We start from the raw sequence: 21,278 nt of genomic DNA on the forward strand, positions 1-21,278 counted from the left end.
CATCGGCTCCTCGCTCTCGGCGATGGCGGCGCGAGTCGCAAACGCATACGACCTCCAGGGCCCGGCCACGACGGTCAACACGGCGTGCTCGTCCGCGCTCGTGGCCGTCGACGCGGCGATGCGCGACGTGCGCGCCGGCCGCGTCGACTACGCCATCGTCGGCGGCATCAACATCCTCGCCTCGGAGCAGCCCTTCGTCGACCTCAAGCGCGCGTCGATGCTCTCGCCGACGGCGCGCTGCCACACCTTCTCCGCCGCCGCCGACGGCTACGTGCGCGCCGAGGGCGGCGTCGTCTTCCTGCTGCGCTCAACCTCGGCACCGGCACCGGCGCTCATCCCGCGCGCCACCGTCATCGGCAGCGCGGTCAACCAAAACAGCCGGCGCAAGCCCATCACCGCCGTCGACCCGCTGGCGCAGGAGCGCGTGATCCGCGCCGCGTGCGAGGACGCCGGCGTGCTGCCGCGCGACCTCGCCGCCGTGGAGATGCACGGCACCGGCACCAAGCTCGGCGACCCGGTCGAGATCTCGGCGCTTGCCGCGGTGACGGCGGGCCCGGGCGCGCCGTGCACGCTCACCGCCGCAAAGATGCACTTTGGCCACCTCGAGTCGGCGGCGGGAGCGGTCGGCATGCTCAAGGCCGTCCTAATGCTCGAGCACGGCCAGATCCCGCCCTTCGCCGTCGACAGCCCCGGCGTCAACCCGGCGGTGCAAAAGGCGATGCTCGGCTCGCGGCTCCGCATCCCCGGGCCGGGCGGAGAGACCCTCGCGCCGGGCTCGCTCGTCGGCGTGAGCTCGTTTGGCTTCGCCGGCAGCAACGCCCACATCGTCGTGCGCGGCGTCGGAGGCGACGCGCCCGCCCCTGCCCTCGCCTCCGGCGAGCGGCAGCCTCCGCGGCAGGCCCCCGCCGTGACGGCGCCGCCGCCCCCGGCGGGCGACCAGGGCGGGGCTCCGGCTCCGCTGTCGGCCAAGTCGCCCGCGGCGCGCGCCGCCTCTCCGACCGTCGTGACGGTGAGCAAGATCTGCGCTGAGATCCTCGGCACGTCGGGACCTCTGAGCACGTCGGCCTCGCTGATGGACCTCGGCATCGACTCGCTCGGCTTCGCCGAGCTGGTGCTGCAGCTCGAGGGTGCGTTCGGCGACGGCGTCATCACGGTCGACGACATCATGGACGCGCCCTCCATCGGCCAGATCGCGGCCAAGCTCGCGGGAGGCGACGTGTCCGACACGCCGCACCTTCCCGTCGGCAGCACGCCCACCGCGCCGAGGGCGCCGCCGGTCCAGACGGCGGACACCACCAAGGCTGGTCAGCCTGCGCCCGCCTCGTCGACGGTCCAGTCCATCTGCGGCATCATCCTCGGCAAGCCCGCAAAGGAGCTCGGCCTGGACGCCTCGCTGATGGACCTCGGCATCGACTCGCTCGGCTTCGCCGAGCTGGTGCTGCAGCTCGAGGGCGCGTTCGGCGACGGCGTCATCACAGTCGACGACATCATGGACGCGCCCTCCATCGGCCAGATCGCGGCCAAGCTCTCGGGCGTCGCCTCGATCACCGTGACCGCCACCGCCCCGACCGCGGCGGTTCGTGCGGTCCACGACAGCCAGCGCCCCGCGCCCGTCAAGGACGGGCCCGCTGTCTCGCCCAACCCGCTGTCTTCGGCCTGGCCAACGAGCCCCGGCTTCCACACGCCGGCGACGCCGGCGGCCACGCCCCTCGCCGCGGGCGTCAACTCGGCGGTGCTCGAGCGGCTGAGCATGCTCGAGTCTGCGTGCAAGGAGCTGCGCTCGCTCGTCGTCGCCTCGACGCCGAGCGGCGGTGAGCTCCCGTCCCTGCAGCTCGCGCCCGACACCGCGGCGCTCGTGAGCCAGCCCGCCGCCGAGGCGCCAAAGCCCCAGCCCAAGCTCTGGATCCAGACGACGCACGTGGGTAGTCTGCCACGCGCGCCCAACGCGAGCGACACGGGCAAGATCATCAGCCAGCAGGTCGACGTGGGCCTCGACATCATCAACGACGGCGAGTGGAGTCGCGACAACTACGTCGCCGACATGCTCCAGCGCATCGACGGCGTCGGCCTCGGCGCGGGCGTGGTGATGAGCGAGGGGTGGTCGTGCGTCTGCGAGATGCCGTGCGCCACCGACATGCGCACCGTGCCCGTGTACGCGAACCGCTTCACCGGCGCGAATGGGCTCATCACGCTCAACCCGCGCCGCGTCGCGCAAGCCAACATGGCGTGCCACGCCCGCCCCACCTACGTGCTCTCCGGCGCGCAGCAGGTCCGCGAGACGGTGCGGCCGCTGCTCGAGTCGCTCGCGGCGGCGGGCCGCTCGCCGTCCGACTCGTTCTGGAGCGCGCCGTCGCCGGGCACGATGGCCGTCTTCTGCGAGGACCGCTTCTTCCAGGACCACGTGATGTACGTGCGCGCGCTGGCCGAAGCGATGCGGCCCGAGTACGAGGCGATCGCGGCGACCGGCCTGCAGCTGCAGATCGACTGCCCCGACCTCGCCATGGGCCGCCACACGCGCCACGCCGACCTGAGCGACGAGGCCTTCCTCGCCGTCGCGGAGGCGAACGTCGAGGCGCTCAACTACGCGCTCGAGAACATCCCGATGGAGCAGGTCCGCATCCACGTGTGCTGGGGCAACTACGCCGGCCCGCACCACCACGACATCGCCGCGGCCGAGATCTGGCCGGTGGTCGCCAAGGTCAAGGCGAAGTTCATCCTCACCGAGGCGGCCAACCCGCGGCACGCGCAGGACGCCAAGGCCTTTGAGGACGCGTGCGCGCGCGGCCTCTTCGAGGCGCCAAAGGTGATCGTCCCCGGCGTGATCGACACGACCGCCGCGCGGGTCGAGCACCCCGCCCTCGTCGCCGAGCGGCTGCTCCGCTTCGTCAAGGCGGTTGGTCACCCGTCGCGCGTTATCGCCGGGACGGACTGCGGGATGGCGACCACCGCAAAGTCGTCCGCCATCACGTCCGACATCGCGTGGCTCAAGCTCGAGGCGCTCGTCGAGGGCGCCGCGCTCGCCACCAAGATGCTCCTCGAGGTGTCTGCGCCCGTCCCGATGCCCGGGCCCAAGCTCAACCCGACGCCCTTCCGCGCCGCCGTCATCTGCGACGCGGCGAGCGCCGCGCCGTCGGAGCTCGTCGCCGAGCTGCAGCGGCGCACCTCCTCCACCGACCTCTTCGGCGCGTCGGCGGGCAAGGGCGTCGAGGCGACGGCGGTGGAGGCCTTCGAGAAGCTCCGCTGGGCGGTCGACTTCCCGCTCGCCGTCGTGGCCGTCGGGCCGATGGCGCAGTCGGCGGCGGTGCGGCTCGCGGCGCTGCTGCGCCAGGCGTCCTCGGGCGCCTCGCGCCGGCCGTGCGAGCTCTTCTTCGCCGGCGAGGCCGCGGCGAGCCCGTCCGGCGTGAACGCCGTCAAGGGGTCGCCGCCCGCGATGGCGACCGCCATCTCGACCGCCATGCTCGCAAACACGGGCTTCGACAAGCGCGCGCTGCTGCACGGCCGCAACGCCAAGCCGCTCCCCGAGGAGGTGGACGTCGTGGTGATCGGCGCCGGCCTGCTCGGCCTTATGGCGGCCGCGCGCCTAAAGAAGAACGGCCACAAGGTCGCCGTGCTCGAGCAGCGCTCCATCGTCGGCGGGATCTGGTCCATGTACGCCAACTCGACGTCGCAGGTCAACTCGTCCGAGGGCGGCTACAACATCAAGGACCTGCTGCCCGAGGGGAGCCCGCGCAAGGCGGCGGACAACCGCGACCACTCGACCGCGGCCGAGATCCTCAAGGACATCGCCGCCCTCGGCGACTCGCTCGCCGACGTCATCTACACGCGCGTGAGCGTCGCAAAGGTGCTCGGCACCAACGGCGACTACACGACCGTCGTCTCGGACCTCAACGCGGGCGACGAGGGCGCCGCCGCCGTCGTCCGCTCGACCGGCGTCGTGCTCGCCATCAACGACCGCGTCGGCCTGCCGCGCCCGCTGCGCGTGCCGGGCATGAACCGCTTCAGCGGTGTCATGGCGGACGGCACCTCGGACGCGCTGTCCGGCGTCTCGTGGCAGGGCAAGCGCGTCGTCGTCTTCGGCATGGGCGCCTTCGCCGTCGAGAACGTGCGCACGGCGCTCGAGAGCGGCGCCTCGCACGTGACCGTCGTCGCGCGCCGCCTCGGCACCATCTGCCCAAAGATGATCGACTACCTCAACTTCGTCAAGCCGTGGGACGAGCAGTACCGCCACGACCCGCTCACAAACATCAAGCAGATGAAGTGCTGGCGCGACTGCTACATCAAGTCGGGCGCGGTGGCGCCCGAGGTGTGGCCCGGCAAGGTGAAGCACGACGGCCACACCATCAGCGTGAGCGACATCTGGTTCGTCGCCCACCACCTCGGCAAGATGTGCACCAAGGTGGGCACGCTCGAGTCGATGGTCGAGGGCGGCTGCGTCCTCTCGGACGGCTCCTTCCTCCCGGCCGACATCGTGCGCCCTCCCCTTGCCCCACCCGCCCGCCGACGCCGCCGCGGGCTCCGCCCCATCCTCGCACCCTCACCGCCGCCGCCGCCCACGCCGCGCAGGTGGTTGGCTGCATCGGCTTCACGCGCAACACGACCTTCTGCGAGCAGCTCACCGGCCGGACCGTTGTGATGCACTCAAACTACCTCGACAAGAACATGATGTACCTCGCCGACGCCGAGATCGACGAGACGGCCTTCAACTCCTTCTTCGGCTCCTCCGTGCTCGAGTACGCAAAGTTCTACACCAACACCTACGTCCAGGCCTTCGAGCGGCCCGACGCGCTCGGCTCCATCCTGTGGGGGGCCGCCGTGAAGCGCACGCCCGTCTCGCTGCGCAAGTGGACGCAGTACATCGCCGTCGCTCAGGAGCTCATCGAGAAGGACACCACGATGCGCGGCCTCGCGGCCGACCAGGTCCGCGAGCGGACGAAGCACTTCTACCGCACCATGTCGCCCGAGGCCTTCCTCGAGGTGCGAGCGCCGCACTGGCGCCCCGCTGCCAGCCACGCCGCGTTTTCACACCTTGGCCCTGCTCGCATAGGTCAACCGCCTCGAGTGGGAGGAGCTGCACGAGCGGCTCAACGGCAGCCCGGTCAGCAAGGACAAGCAGCTGCCCTACCTCTTCGGCGCGGCGCCCTCGTGGTGCGCGCCGGCGAGCGAGGTGCTCCCGTGAGTGGCTCAGAGGGCCTCGGAGTGGTCCCACGCCAGAGCGCCAGCCGGTCGGAGCGACTTTGGCGCTCAGCGCTCTTGTACCATGAGTACGGTACGCGGACTCTCGTTAGTACGTACCCTCCAAGTGTTCGAATGAGATTGGAGATTGGGGGCTTTTGCCGAGGGAGAGAAAGAGAGAGCGAGTCGGGACGTGTGTCGCTGTCGGGAGAGACGGGCCGCGCGGCGAGGGCGACGTGTCAGATATCAGCTACGCCCCCTCCGGCTCCGCGCGGCGTGCTCCAGTTCAGTCCAGATCGATACTCACTCAAGTCTATGTAGGTTGCAGCTAAACGCGATATCCAGGATCGTGGGGGAATCTGCGCTGGGGGTGGGGCACACAAATCACAAAATTTGCGGCCCTCGCGAACCTCTGGGGGCTGGGGCCGGTGAGCGCGGTGTTGACGATGTGCCCGCCTTCCAAAAGCAAAACCACCTCTCCGAGACCTCCACCCGCCCTACTACTATCTTACAAGACAGTACATCAGTGACACAGGATACAAAGACTCCTCACAGCGATCGCGCAACGTCAAGTGGCTCACGCATCGTCAAGCTACAAACAAAGACTCCTCACAGCGATCGCCACCAACCTCGTTGCGGCACGAGCCCACCCGGTAGCGCCCTCGCCCCTCGAACCCCTCGCGCAAGCTCTTGACGGTGGGCGCCGCGCCTTCTCGGAGGGAGAGCACCAGAACCGAGTCGAAGTCGACGTCGCTCCAGCAGCGCCTGCAGAGATGGGAGGCGCAGCCGAGCTCCTGGAGCAGCCACGGGACCTGGCAGTGGTCCCAGCTGAGGAGGATCACCGAGCCAGGCGGGTGCTCGCGCCGAGAGGCCAGCGCAGCCGCAAGCGCAGGCACCTCCTCCTTGGCCAGCGTGGCATTGACTCGCAGCCCAAAGCGCTGTGCAGTCGGCCAGAGCATCCAGAGGTCGCGATCTGCATAGTCCGGTTCAGCCTCAGCGGGCCGCCGGGCGAAGATGTGCGTCGGCGGCGGCAGCATACTACCGAACAGCTGGGCGAGAAACGCGCCGTGCTCATAGCCGCGTGCCGTGCAGAAGCCTGGCGCAGTCGCGTTGGCCACCTTGTCGCAGTGTCGCACGACGATGAGCTGCGTCGTAGCTGCCGCCTCGGTCATGTACCACGGCGTCATGGGTGCCGGTTCACCCGCGCCCTCGAGCGTGGTGCGGGCGAGGGCGCCCAAGGCAGTGGCCGCCACGATGGCAGTGGCGCTGCTGAATGCGGCCAGGCAGGCGAGCGTCGACCCGCTGCAGCGGCGAGGAGCAATCGCGCTGACGCTTGCGAGGCTTGGTCCGCTGCGTGCACGGTCGTGAAGGAATGGCTCTTTCATCGGCGCAAGGGAGCGGCTGAAGGACGCAGTGCAAAGAATTGGACCCACGATGTGCGGGTGAGGCTCCAAGGCTCCGAACGAGCGGCTGAACGGTGTGGAAAAAGAAAAACTGTTGGGAAAAATAAATTTTCCGACAAACCGCGGTGTGCCGCTGCGCTACCGTGCCCACAGTGTGCCCCGCACCCCGCCCCGATGTGTGCAAAAAGGTTCAGACGGAGATCGACAGTCGGATTCAGGCAACGTTCGCCCCCGAGTCCCAGGGAACGCTAGCGCGACGCGCCTCCCTTCACACTACCGCGCCCGCGCCCGCTCCCGGCGGCCACGCCTCGACCTTCTTGGGCAGCAGCTGGTTCGCCAGGTTCTCTCCGTGGCCTAGGCAGCTGTGCTCTCCCTCGCCCCAGCTCCAGACAGCTCCGTCGGCGGTGATGGCGAAGCTGTGACCATCGCCAGCCGACACAGCGACGACGCGCTGGTCAGCAAAGGCATCGATCTTCTTCGGTAGCAGCTGGCGCTGCTCGTCGCCATGGCCCAGCCGGCCAAAGCCTCCAAAGCCCCAGCTCCAGACAGCGCCATTGGCGGTGAGGGCGATGCTGTGCTGGCGTCCAGCCGAGACAGCGACGACGCGCCGGCCAGCGAAGGCCTCGACCTTCTTGGGCAGCAGCTGGCCCTGCTGGTCGTCGTGGCCCAGCTGGCCAAAGCCTCCAGCGCACCAGCTCCAGACGGCGCCATCGGCGGTGAGGGCGAGGCTGTGGCGGGCTCCAGCCGACACGCTCACGGCACGGAGAGGAGAGGGGAGGAGGGTCGGCGTGTTGAGCCGCGTCACGCCCTCGTCGTGCCCGAGCAGTCCTGGAAGGTAGGGCGCCCCTGAACCGCACGACGACAGCCGCCCCATGCCGTCGATGAAGAGGCTGTGCCGTTCGCTTCCCGCCGCCCTCGCCGGCGGGTTGGACTCGCGCAGCAGCGCAGCCAAGCACAGCCACTGCACGACGCAACGCTCGCCCTCTGGCTGCGCCGGCAGCTCGAAGCCTCGCTCTTGCGCCCACAAGCGGATGCCCTCCTCCGCAAGCGAGGCGTGGAAGAGCAGCGAGACGGGCGCGACGCGAGCGATGTCGGCGGGGCTGTCGCAGCGAGAGAGGACGCGCTCGAGGAGCTCCCTGGGGAGGTCGAGGAGCCGGGCGGGCGGCGGCGTGTCTGGCGAGGGCGCGGCGGCGGCGGCGGAGGAGGCGAGGCGGCGGCGTACAACGGGGTGGACATCGCGAGAAAAAGAATTTTCATTCCCGCGCCAAGTGTGCCCGCTCAGGGGAAGAGACCGCAGGAGAGAGAACGACGAGAGTGGGAAGAACGCGAGGTGGCATGAAGGTCGCTGCGAGAATTGGTGAGAAACTGCGGAGAGAGATAGGAAGTGGTAGACGCCCGAGGGTGGGCGACGGCTAGCACCACACTCCTCTCCTTAAAAATCCCTGTGTGGTGGCGGCGTGCCGTCCTCCCATCCCTCCCTTGGGGTGTCTGTTTTCTTTCTTTCTTTCTTTGCCCGCTCAGAGGGACACCACGAAAGCATTTCATGAGATGTCCCGTGCAGGTGAATGAACTTCTTTCTTGGCCAAAGTACAGGTTTCGATCCGGGCCACCGCAAATTTTGATCAGCAAATTTCGAGGGGCGGCCGCAAATTTTGAGGTAGATTTTGATTGTCAAAATGTGTCCGTCTTGGCACAGGATAGAGCATATAGGCGGCGAACACCCAGGTAGTGCGCAGGGACATCGCGCGACTCTGCCCGCTCGCTCGACCCTTTTGCCGCGAGAGGGCGCCGGCCGCGTGTAAGGAGGTGGCTGGCGCCCTGAGGCGGCAATTGGTGGCGTGGGGAGTGCGGAGAACGCTACTGGCGGCGCGACAGGGCCTCTCTCGGTTGCGTGTGCCGCCCATCGGCACGCGGGTGCGCAGACATCGCGACTCTGCCCGCTCGCTCGACCCTTTTGCCGCGAGAGGGCGCCGGCCGCGTGTAAGAGGTGGCTGGCGCCCTGAGGCGGCAATTGGTGGCGTGGGGAGTGCGGAGAACGCTACTGGCGGCGCGACAGGGCCTCTCTCGGTTGCGTGTGCCGCCCATCGGCACGCGGGTGCGCAGACATCGCGACTCTGCCCGCTCGCTCGACCCTTTTGCCGCGAGAGGGCGCCGGCCGCGTGTAAGAAGTGGCTGGCGGCCTGGCGCCCTGAGGCGGCATTTGGTGGGGTCAGCGTGCGGTGCTGAGTCTTACTCGTCGGCGCTGGGGCCAGATCCCAGCGCAGAACCCTGCAACGCTGGCATATACAGACACAACCAGACAACCCTGACCCAACCCTAACCCTAACCCTAACCCTAACCCTAACCCTCTAACCCTAATAACCCTAACCAACCCACCCCCCAACTCCACACCGCAAATTTGAAAGATCTTGATGAAAATCAGGCCCGACTGCAAATTTCTTCAAAATTTTCGCAGGCGCTCCGCGCCTGCAGATTTTGAAATAAATTCGACAAAATTGGTACCTGGCCCAACTTCTTTCTTGCTACAACCTCGAGCTACAACCACCCTACAGCCTCACCGCTTTCGAACCAAAAAGTGATCGACCACCCTCGCCTGCAGCTCGGCAGTCAGCCCGCGCCGCCGCCGCCGCCGAGCCTCACGCGCCGACCTCTGCTCGATCCAGCGGCTCGGGTTGCGCCAACGATAGGCGGGCCGCTCGGGGCCGCCGCCGCCCGCCCCTATCGCCTGAGCCTCCGCCTCGGCCTCGGCCTCCTCCGCCTCCTGGACGTGGTTCCCGTCGAGCACCCACCGCGAGGGGCACTTGTCTACTCCGACGGCGAAGAGCTCGAGGTCGCCGTCGGAGCGCACGCGGAGGCGCACAAAGTTCTTGTAGCCCGTGTGCTGGAGGCTCGAGAAGCCCTCGTTCCAGTGGATGCCGAGGTAGCGCACCGAGAGCCACAGGTAGAGCGAGAAGACAAAGGAGACGACCGGGCAAGCTAAGCACCAGTACCAAGCCATGCGCAGCAGCCAGTAGAAGGTAGCGAGCGTGTCTGGCGCAAAGGCGGGGTGCGAGGGGTGGCCCAGAAGCAGGTGGTCTCTGTTGCTTGTGGTGTCACAGAGCTGCTCGCGGAGGATGCTCTGCGTCTGCGCCGAGTCGGCGAGCAGCATCGAGGCGCGAAGCACCTTTGGCACGACGCCATTCGTCCAGTTGCCGAGGTGGGCGATCGTCGTCGCGGCGTCGCCCTTGGTGAAGAGGTCCCACTGCAGGTCGAGGCCGCCCTGGCCAAGGTTGCCGTACACGCGGAGGACGGCGATTAGGTAGTCGATGAAGACCGTGACCGCCGCCGCGCTGTAGAGGTGGGCGGCCGCATGTGCGCCGCCCAGCCACAGGCGCACCCCGAGCTTGTCGTGATCCACCGAGCAGACGCAGATCGAAAAGAAGGCGACGAAGGCGAGGAAGGCGAGGGAGGAGGATGTGAGGATGCGCGGCGCCGCCACGCCCATGCAGTCTCAGGTGGTGGAGCGACACAGACAGATATGTAGGATCGAAGGTGAAGAGCAGCCAGGCTCGGACACCAGCGCCCAAGACGCCGCCCCGCCCGGGGCTTCGACACGCTGTGCATATCGAGGAGCCGGAATCCGAGCTAGAGTTGCGTTTCGTCTCGACGCAAACCGGTCACCCCAAAGCATTAGCCAACCCACACATGCCCGCCCCTTTGGAGTCGCCTGGGCCAGCAGAGATGGAGCAGCTGTCTGATAACTCGTGGGTCATGGTGGCCGAGTGGTCGGCGACGCGCGACGAGTGGGAGGCGCCGCGGCAGCCGAGCCCGCCTCCCCAGGAGAGGCCGCCACAGCCGCTGCCACCGCCTGCCAACAAGGAGTCGCTACCAGACGTCGGCGCCCTGCCGCCTCCTCCGTTCGCCGCCAGCAAGCCGATCGAGGCGCTCAAGGAGATCAAGCCGCGCAGCAGTGGGAGGGGCTGGGCGTCGACGTGGGGGCCGCCGCTCGCGCTGGTACTCGCGAGGGGCGCTCCGCGTGTGCGCAATGGCACGCATTGCTCACAACTCCCCCCCATGGGCGTAGGCGCTCTTGGCGTCGACGGTGGTGCTCAGCATCGCCGTGGGCAGGCGCGCCGCTGCCATGGCCGACACCTCGGCCCAGCCCGCCGCCGGCGCCAACATCCTGCTGCGGCGCTTCTCGAGCGGGCTCAACGGCATGCACTCCCGCCTCTGCTACGCCTGACCAGATGCGCAACCATCCGCCCCGCGAGATCTGCGCCTGCGTGCGCTGCTGAATACCTCAGGGAGGTGGTGGGCGGGTGCCGAGGCTGCTTTTGCTTCTTGACCGGTTGGTCGTGTCAAGTGTTTCCTCTTGTTGTTGTCCGGTGTGCGCGGGCTGCTCATGCTCATGAGGGGGCGATCGAGCAGCCTACGCCGCGCCGCGTGTACCCTTGTGGCCTGCGGCTACTCCCGGTGTAGCGGAGGAGAACCCGCACCCGTTGCTGATATAATATGTGCGCCGATTGGGCGTGGCACTTGGAGTAGGCAGTTTTTCTCCTTTCCCCCCGGGGCGGCGGTTTCAGCGCTGGCCTGCAGCTTTTGCACCCGCCAGCTCGGCGACGCGCCCCATCCGCCTGCTGCCATGGGCATGCTCTACACTGGCGCGATGGACAAGGGTCAGATGCACGGCAAGGGCAGTCTTGTCTACCAAAACAACGAAAAGTACGAGGGGGACTTTGAGCACGGTACCACGTACCACGCAGCTCACGGCGCCGGCCCGGCGCTAGACCTGGGTCACTGACGCCACGTCTGGCCGTACGCAGGCAAGCGGCACGGGTACGGCGTGTACTCTTTCTCCGACGGAGGACGGTTCGAGGGCGAGTGGGTGGATGATCGTGTGCACGGCCGTGGAGTCTCCATCTACGCGTCTGGCAACCGGTGCGATGCAGCTGCAAGCACACGGCTCGGCGGTCGCCCGAATTGCGTCGCAGCTGCACACACACACACACACACACACACACACACACACACACACACACACACACACACACACACACACACACACACACACACACACACACACACACACACACACACACACACACACACACCACACGGCACACACACGCGCGCGCGCGCGCAAACAGTGATTTGGGCTCGGCAGCTTGTCAGCCCTCAGCCGAAGCTGGGGCCGGTCCCGTAGCCGAGAGAGCCCGCGCCGATGAGTTCGACGCGGTCGGGGGGCCTTGCGGAGAGGCCAGCGAGGTGGCGATCGCTCTGTACTTCATGGCGCCCTCAAAGTGGGGCTGGCTGACTCGCCAGAGGTCGATACTCTGGACGACCCATAGGATGCCACGAATGCCTGGTCCCTGGAGGAGAGGGAGGCGAGGCCAGAGGCAGACTCAGCTGCTCTCGGGTGATCTCGCTTTGGTGGCCGAAGGACCCGATGGTCCTGTCACATTCGCGTTCCGAGTCGTGGGGGTAGAAAAATTCGAGTAGAAATCGAGTCAGCACTTCCTTGTAGTCAGCGGACCGCCAGGCTCGCCGGCAGCATCCGCAGGGAGGCAGCATATCAGGCACCAGTCTTCTGGAGAGCTCAACAGCTGCGGCCGCGATGGTAGAGTCGGCCGCGGTTCGAGCGAGCAGCTTTTGGCTGCGGGATCGAATCGCGGAAGGCTCATGCCCTCGCGGAGCGACGCGGGTCGCGCGGCGCGCGCGTGTGCGAACTGCGACAACAGACGACAGACGACAGACGCCTGAGCGCTGAGCGACTGAACGACCGTCGCCGCAATCGACACCGCCGCCATTTTGACGAGCAGCGCGAGCGCGCTCGTCGGCGGCCAGCCGTCGCGGGCCGGGCCGAGCCCGGCCTCAACCGGCCGCGCCGCCGCAGCAGGCCGGGAGGCCCACATGGTGGCCGACCAGCTGATGAGGAGTTCTTTCTCACACACACACACCACACACACACACACACACACACACACACACACACACACACTGGTCACTGCACAACGGAGCCTGTCGTGCCCTCGAAGATCTTCTTTCTGGTTAGGTTATCTGTAAGTCAATGCTCGAACTTTCCAAAAAAGAAACCGTTTGGCGTCATGTTGTGCACAAGCTCGCGCACCCGCTCGCGCCTCGCGCTAACGCTCGCCACGGCTGCCCTCGCCGCCCTGCTCGCTGTGCGCCGCGATCGCGGCTCCGCGGCTCCGTTCGAACGATGCAACATCGCGCGACGAGCGGCAACCGGGCCGCTGCCGCTGCACACCCAGCACCCATACATCGTGAGGCTGGGACATCGAAACGCGGAGCTGAGGGCGCGGCTGATTCGCGAGCGGCTCCTTGCCGACATGGGCGATGTCAACTGCACGCCGTCGCAGGCGGGCAGCCAGCGCAAGGGCATCGAGACGATGCGGCTGCGAGAGTACATCGACGGCTGGATGCAGCGCGAGGTCCGACGCGACTCGTCTCAGAACAAGTACGTCTTCGGCGAGTTTGGCGACGCCTGGGCGCCTCTGCGGGACGCGTACGTGCTCCCGCCCTGCGGTCCAGCCTGTGACCGGACGCGCGTCGCCGTCACCATCGGCCTGGGTGGACTCCACAGCGGCCGCCCCTGCGAGTGGCGGGAGGGAGGAGGCAGCGCGGCCGGCTCACGCGCCCGGCCGTGTTGAACTCGTAGGCGCGCCCTGGCACTCTCACGGCGCGGCCTTTGTGGAGGTGCTGCACGGCAGCAAGCACTTTGCCTTTCTGCCGCCGGGCGACGGCGCGATTGGCGACATCGACGCGATGATCAAGGACCTGTCGCAGGTGCACTGGCATTGGGAGGAGAGGCCTCGGCTCGAGAGGGAGGGGCGGCTGGCGGCGCTGCAGGAGTGCTCGCTACAACCCGGCGAGGTCCTTTTCTTCCCGCCCTTTTGGCACCACGGAGTCGTGAACCTGGTGCCGTACACTGCGTTTGTGAGCACCTTTCTCGACGAGGAGGCGACGCGGGCCGCCTCGGCGGAAGGAGGTGGGAGGCATCGCGGGGCTCTGCAGAGCTCTTGAGTGTGCCCCCGCGCAACCGCCAACCGGTGCCTAGACCGGTGCCCACGCTGCGGTGTGGCGGTGTGGGAGGTAGGGTGCCCACAGGACCCAAAAGAAAATCTTTCCCGCTCAAAAAGGGACGCACGAGGCAAATCTGATGTTGGATTGTTCCAACAGGAGCGAGGCCTCTTCCGTTGGGGGGCCGAGTTCATAGGAAACGAGGGTTTCCCATTGTGACCCGCTCCAGCGCGAGCGTGACACTGCACTTGGCGCCGAGCGCCCGCGGCACGCAGACCTTGTGCAAGCCGTCGCCCTCGGTGCAAGCACCGGTCCGGACCGATGGCGCTCGGTGTGGAGCAAGCAAGACCCCCCCCCCCCCCCATCGGCGCGCGCCCGAGGTTTGAACGGCCGCCAGGAGCACCAAGAGGACTCCTCATGGCTGTGGTCAAGGGGGCTTCGACCGGCCTCGGCTGCCGGGGGGGCGGGTTGTCCCGGCTGCGGACGCGTTCTGCAGCCCCCTGGGCGTGGGTCAGCACCCCAAAACTGCCCCTCGGCGGCATACAGCACTGCCAGCCAGCCTCTTCCTCCTCCTCAAGGGCTGTACTATAGGCCATATTGCGCCGCCTCCTACTGGCAGCCGGGCGGGCGCGCGCCGCGGGCGCCTCGGCGCGCGCACGGCTCGCAAAAGTTCGAACGAGTACTGCCGCCCGGCCGCCTCAAGGCTGCCGGGCGGCAGTACTCGCCTCGCAAGGCGCGCACCGGCTGCTCTGGCTGCTGCGCCGGCGGCCGCTGCGCTGGCCGCTGCTGCGCCGGCTGGCGGGCGGTACGGGCTACGGCCGCCGGCGGCCGCTGCACCCGCGCCTTCCCTCGCGGGCGCCGTCGCGCCGCGCGCGCCCAACTCTGCTGGTACACGGCACGCGTCGTCACACAGCCGCGGAGAACAGGCGGTGCTGTGCGCGAAGCGCGCGCGATCTCGTACTTTTAAGGCTGGATCTGGCCATTCCAAGGGTATACGGAACCTTTGAGAATCCCCAGCGTCCCACCCTCCTAGTCACACTCTCAATTTCTCGACTCGCCAACACGAGTGCTGCGATCGGGGGTGGCCCATTTCTTTTTTCCTTTCTTTTTTTGCGTGCCGGTGATAGTACTAGCACGCGCCAGTTCGCACCTGTGTCGAGCCTGTGTGCTGTGAGAGAGAGTTGTTTTGTTTCAATTCTTTTTTTGGGTCCTGTGGGCACCCCATGGGAGGGTGCCTCATAACTCATAAGTCATATCACCGTGGATGTAACATATCCGTTTTGAGAGTGTTTCATTTTAAAGAGGTCCCGAGAGGAAGAACCTCTCTCTGAGGTCCGAGGCGGTCCCGCCGGCGGACGACAAGAAAGAATGTGAGAGTGGTGATTTCTTGTTGGTTTTCAAAAGAAAATCTCTCTCTCGTTTCTCGACTCTCGGACGAACGGCTGAGGGCTGACAAGCTGCCGAGCCCAAATCACTGTGAGGGTCGTGATTTCTTGTTGGTTTTCTAAAATCTCTCTCCTCTCTCCGAACGGACGACATTTGTTGGTCTTGGAGCACTTGGAGGTCTTGTTGTGAAATTATGTTGCGAAAAGAATTTTACAAAAGACTCCCTCGCACGACACTGGGCACGGGACTGGCGCGCACTGGCACTAACACAGGTACACCACGGGTGCCGGCCTAAGCGACTCCTTGCAAAAAAGAATTCGAAGAGCACGACGCGTTCGAGAGATTCACACATGGGCTGCGGCGAGAGCAAACCGGACGAGCTGGAGGACGAGCGGGGAGAGCAGCTCGCGGCGCAGAAGTAGCCGATGCCGGAGTTAGAGCCGGTCAGCAAGCTCGTTTTTGACGCCGGGATAGTGTCAGACGATGCCGGTGCCGAGGAGAAGGGCAGCAAGCCAGCTGCACTGACCGCCGCCGACCACAAGGGCATCCCGCTGCTGGCGGCCCTCGACGAGCAGCTCGTCGCCGTCCTCACCTCGGGCGCCATCAAGCTGCTCCGCGCCGACTTCCTGCGCGCCGACGGCTCCGAGGCGATGCTACCCAAGCTCCTGCGCCGGCAAGAGCTGGAGCGAATGGAGAAGGAGCGAGGCATCAGTGTCTTCCTCACGCCAAAGGAGGCTGTAGTGGCACTGCGCTCGCTGAGCCGCGAAGTCGCCGGGCTGACTTACGGCTGGACCTCGCCGGACCACCCCGACGTGACTGGAGAGTATCTGTCCAACGCGCGGCGCTTCCTGCGCCACCCGCTCGGCGAGCACGTGACGGCCCTCTTTTGGGAGTGCGCTGCCACTTTTGACCCACCGCAACCAGTAGCTGCACGCTCGGGAGGGCAGAGACCCCCTGCGGCCGTGGGCACACTCCTCTCCGCTCTCACCACCCACGACCGCCTCGCCTTTCACCTCCCCTCCGCAGCTTCTCCTCCCTCCCGCAAAAGCCGAGGACGGGGTCCGAGGACGAGCTCTTCTCCCAAGCGCTCAAGGTCCGCCCCGCCTTCCTCTGCCGCCCTCTGCGCCCGCCGCTTTTCATCTACTACTCCCCACTCTCTCGCCCGCACACATGCCCTTGCTTCTTCTAACGCCTCCCCTCTTCTCACCCCCTGCAGGTCATGGGCGACGTCTATGCCTCTCCCCTCGGCACGACCGTCATCCGCCACCGCTCCGTGCCAGCCCAGCCGGCGGAGCTGGACGGCGAAGTGGTCATCCTCGTCGAGAAGGGCGGCGGGCTCGACGGCGCCGGCGCCGAGGCAGAGCTGCGCAGTGCTCTCGGGGCGTTTGAGAACCCACGGTTCGAGGAGGGCCGGTGGCGCGTGCGCTTCCCAACGCACGCGGCGGCGGCGGAGGCGGTCGAGGCAGCCACGGCAGCGGGCGCGATCGCCGTCTTCCTCTTCTACAACGGCCGCCCGTACCCCGCTCGCGGGTGCGCTGTGGCTGGCCGCCGACAGCTGCGCTGTAGCGACAGACACACCCCTCTCCGCTGGCAGGTGGACGACGTTTGAGAGCGCCGTGAGCACCGAGGCGATCGCTTGGCTCGCCTTCTTCTCTGGGCTAGGCAAGCTGCTGGAAGAGCGGCTTCCGCCCAAGGTCATCGAGATCGACGGCGAGGGTCCCCGCGTGGCCGAGGCGGAGGACCGCGCCGAGGAGGGGATGGGGCCGCGTAACAGGCGCGTGATCGCCGCGATCCAGGAGGCCGCCTTTACGGGCAAGGGCGACAAGCCGGTGGTCGTCCAGCTGTACCGTGAGTACGCTCGCAAGGTGACAACCGCTCTGGCTTACTCGGGCGAGGAGCCAGAGGGGGAGTACGAGGGCGAGTACAACGCGTCGGGCGAGAGGGAAGGGCGCGGCGTCATGCGGTGGGTCGCCGGCACCGTCTATGAGGGCGAGTGGAAGGCGGGTAAGATGGAGGGGCGCGGCGTCGCGCGGTACGCCGACGGCGACGTCTACGAGGGCGAGTGGAAGGCGGGTGAGAAAGAGGGGCACGGCGTCGTCCGGTGGGCCAACGGCGACGTGGAGTCGTGCTTCTACTCGCAGGGTGCCCCTGTTGGCGAGGGCGCGGAGTGGAAGGCGGGCGGGCGGCGGGCGGCGCGGCTGCGTGACGGGAAGCCGGTGGAGGAGATCTCGCTGGAGGAGGCGCGGCAGACCGCCGAGCGGCTCGGGCTCCGCATCCCTTGCCCGCTGCCCGGGCGCGTGCAAGGTCCGTGAGGAGGTAGCCGAAGTGTTTTCTCCACGCACGGCGTCGGGGGAGGCTGTCTCTACCGCTCGCCAAAACGTCGGCTGCTCCGTCTCGCTAGTGCTCGTCAACAATGCTCCGGAAGATACAGCCCCGGCCTGACCCCTATCCGCTCCTATCCCGCTCGCCCACCTCCGCCACCATCCACCGTCACCTCCGGCTCCGCCGCCAGCCGCGACGCCGTGGCGCACCTCCGACCCCGCAGGCAGTCTTTTGGATGGATTCCTCAGTCCTTTTACGATACGTACACATAAGTAGTGCGGCCTTTTTGCTTTTGTGTGCGCGCGTAAAAGTTTTTGGCTATATGGCTGACCCGTACGAGACGCGGCTCGCGCCCATTGCTCACCGCCAGCGCAGTTTCCACGGCCTTCCCACCCGCGACGGCGCGGTCGGTGCCGACGGGACGGCGGCTGAATGTCCGGTCGCGAGCAAGCGCCGATGCAGTGCGGCTCGCACCGCTTGGCCGAGCGGTGGAGGGCTTGCCGCGTTGGGCCTCGCCCCGCCGCCGCCGTCGCCCCTGGCGCGCATCCGCAGCCCCAGCCGGGGCCTCGACGTGCGCCGGCGGCACACGCGAGCCTCGGCCTCGCGAGCCTCGGCCGCCGCCGCCGCCTGGCGAAGCTCCCGGAGGCCAAGCGTGGCCGTGGCGCCCGGCCCAGCGAGCAGCGCCGTCCGACTCGTATCGGCCGTAACCTCGGCTGCGATGCCTGCGGAGCCCTCGCGCGCGCGCCGCAGGGCGTCGGGTATGGCTGCCTTGTGCGGCGGCGTCGACTCGCCCTCGCGCATCGCCGTTTCGTGGTCCGACAGGGTGACGAGGAACTTGCGGGCCCAAGGGGTGGCAGCGATCTGGCCGACAAACGTCTTGCACGCGGGACGCGCCGCCACCAGCGCGTCGATCTGTCCAAAGAGGTCGTCGTCCGGGTCGTCTGGCGACAGCTCGCCCGGCCCGGCCACCCGACCGGCTGCAGCTCGCGCCCTCGAAATCCGCGCCGCCGCGAGATGCTGCTCGCCTTCGTGCGGGGTGCCGTCGGCCCAACCCGCGGCGCCGCGCAGCAGCGTCGAGAGGATCCCGCGAGAGGGCGCGGCCGGCCGCCCCTCGCCGCCGTCTGGCGGTCGGTACACCTTGAAGCAGTAGCCCGGCCGGCCAGGAGCCATCACCCTTGACACCAGCAGCCCACGCGTGAGCAGAGTGCCGTCCACCTCGAGGACGACGTCCCCGACGGCGAGTATGCCCTGCTCCTCCGCCATCGAGCCGGGGAGGACCCGCCGGATAACGTTGCGTTCGTCGAGATCCAGGCCCAGGCCCGACGTCCCGCGCTGCGCAACCACCTCGATGGTGCCGGCGCCGAGAGCCTCGGAGGCCGGCTGTCGCCGCTGTGGCTGCGCACTGGATCGGACCGGACTCCGAAGATGCTGCATGAGCTGGCGATCGAAGTTCCCGATGCCTGCACTGGAAGCAGCCTCCTTCCCCTTGCACTCGAGGTCAGCGGTCATTGTCGAGGTCGGGGAGGAGGCGTGGGACCGGAGCTCCTCCATACTGCTGGCCCAGGATGCGGAGTGGAGCCCGTACTTGGGCAGCTTCTCGTCAGAATCTGAGCTCGGCGGGCGCGCCGGCGGCGCGGCCGGCATGGCAGTCACAAAACGCACCTCCGCGTTTGGACGCCTGCGGACGCTTGCAATGCGAACCAAGTGCCCGATTTTCGTTCGGCTTCGCACGATGTCCGTAAAGCGCGGATAATTTCTTCTACTTAGAACAATTATTACGGATGACCTTGTCGTGAGCCGTCATGGTTCACAACTCTAACTCCCCTAAGCTAGTTTGGGATCGACGACGACGCACGAGCTGCATCTTGAGGCGCCTCGTTGTTCTTGTTCTTCGCGGCGCCGCGGGTTGCCCACCACCTCGCGCTCGCTGCCGAACGTGGTTGTTGTGGCCGTCGATGACGCGATCGTACTCCGCCCTTGGCCCCGCGAGCTCCCCGCGAACCACGCGCGACAGGAAGACCTCAAAGGCGTCGGGGTCAACCGAGGCGGTTTCGAACGTCGTCCGCTGACGCTCAAGCCGCTCCCAGCACCACTCCTCCTTGAGGCAGTTGTGCACATGGATCGTGACGTCAGACGACTTGCAGAGGTCAAAGTTGCCGGACACCCACGCGTAGAGGTCGCAGAGGAAGTTCTGGACCGGCGTGGCGGCGGTCTTCTCGGCGATGGCGGCCTCTCCGCCGCAGAGCACCTCGTCGCGGCGCTCCTGTGCTCGCGACGTGCCCGCGCTGCGCGTCGGTCGCGACCTACGCGCCCGGCGCACCCAAGTCCAATCTGGAGTTGATCGTTGCTTCCCTTTCGCGAGGCGGTGCGGACTGCCGGAGGCCTCGGTCTCCCCTCTGCCCGTGCGACTTTCGCTAACTCCCTCAGCGTAGATCGTCTCTCTTCGGCGCGCTCGAGCACGTTTGGCACCAAGAGGCTTTGATTCTTACGACCCTCACCCGCCAAGGCAGGTGTGCACTCTGCTAGTACTTGTGTACTCACACCACTACACTGTGGGGTGTGCCCGAGCATGGTGTATGTGCGCGTCTGTGTGTGTGTGGGACAGACGTTGTTGTCCTATGCGCGGGGCTTCCCGCGGGGACCGAAGACGTAACAGCAGCAGCAGTGACGCCGTCCACTCGGCGGGGTCGCAGCTGCCTCTAAATAAATAAATAAATAAAAACGGACACCTCTCTACTGTGAGAGGGTAAAAAGGAACAGGTCCCCGCCCTTGCGATCTTTGTGCAGGGTTCTTTGTGGGTGTGGTCGGCGACTAGCCGGGGTCGTCCTCCCGATGGGGGACTACGACTAGCACTAGCCGTCTTCCACCTGGTCCCTCGGGTCCCTGCTGCTCCTAATCTCTTCGTACATCCTCCTGCTGATCTCCGCAAAGTCCTGCTCCCTCCCTCGTCTCGCCCTGCGCGTCTGCTCCGCCTCACCGTCTTCTGCCCTGCGTCGTCTGGCGACGGGTCCTCCATAGTCGGTCGAGGTCGCCGCCCTCCTCGTGCCTCTTCCCAACGTTCCCTCGGCGGCCGATGCCGTCTGCTCCGGCTCCCCAGTCCCCGGGTCTGCCCTGCTCTCGTCTGCGCTAGTTTCTGTTTCGTCATCACTGGCATCCCTCCTCTTCTTTCTCCCCTTCTTGTATGCTTTGTACATCGCGTCGATTCCTTTTCGCGTGAGCACCAGCCTGAAGCCCGCCCAGCATCTGAACCGCTCCCTAAGTCGAAGGAGCATCATCACAGCTGCGCGTCCTGGGGAGGTACATTTGTTGCGCGCCGGAGACGACTCGACGTCGCTGAGATCGGAGTGGCTAGTGCCATTTCACTCTGACACGCTAATCTTGAAAACGTCTCCAACGGAGCTCCGTGTTGCTTCCAGCGCCCTCCCCCGCGCTCCCTGCGGCCATGGCCGATGCTCCTAGTATGAGAGGTCATCTGGCTACCGCGAGAGCGACCCAACTCGTCGACATCGTCCGATGATGGTGCCGCAAAGTCAGCCTTCGGAGGCTATCGTGGGGTCGAGCCGCCGGCAGTAGCCGTGACATGTGGTTCCACCACCCCTCGTAGGCTTTGCCTCTGACCGCCACCGTTCCCAGGCTGCCTAATTGGATGGAAAGGAAGGCTCGGCGAGCGTATAGAAGCGTTCTCGACCTCGTCGTGGCAACCTGTACGGCAGCGCTGGTAGGCGCGATGAGCGTCGTGCCACCTGACCCGAGACGGGTCGCAGGCGTCGTACCGAGCGCGTCGAGACCGTGTCCTGATGTGATCTGCACGGGTGAGTCACGTCGGCGTCAAAGGAGCGACGTGCGACCTGTCAGAGCTTGATCTCCAATCTCAGCGGCGTCGAGTCGTCTCCGGCGGCGACAATTTTGTCCCTCCCCAGGACGCACAGAGGCAGCTGCGATCCGCGCTACTGCTCTGACAGGCTGCGCGTCGA

At 66.8% G+C, this 21,278-nt stretch overlaps 1 protein-coding gene across 1 annotated transcript in view; it reads left to right on the plus strand.

The window, feature by feature from the left end:
* Nucleotides 1-212: 212 nt before the first annotated feature.
* Nucleotides 213-21,278, plus strand: part of EMIHUDRAFT_364000 (polyketide synthase) — a gene marked incomplete at its 3' end in the record, with an annotated part of 29,971 nt that continues 8,905 nt past the window's right edge. The window contains exons 1-2 of the mRNA XM_005785797.1: nt 213-839; nt 5,376-5,383. Of these exons, the coding sequence (XP_005785854.1) occupies nt 218-839; nt 5,376-5,383 (630 nt within the window). The remainder of the gene's footprint in view (nt 840-5,375; nt 5,384-21,278) is intronic.

This window comes from Emiliania huxleyi (genome assembly GCF_000372725.1).
Source record: "Emiliania huxleyi CCMP1516 chromosome Unknown EMIHUscaffold_158, whole genome shotgun sequence".
Classification (NCBI taxonomy): domain Eukaryota; phylum Haptophyta; order Isochrysidales; family Noelaerhabdaceae; genus Emiliania; species Emiliania huxleyi.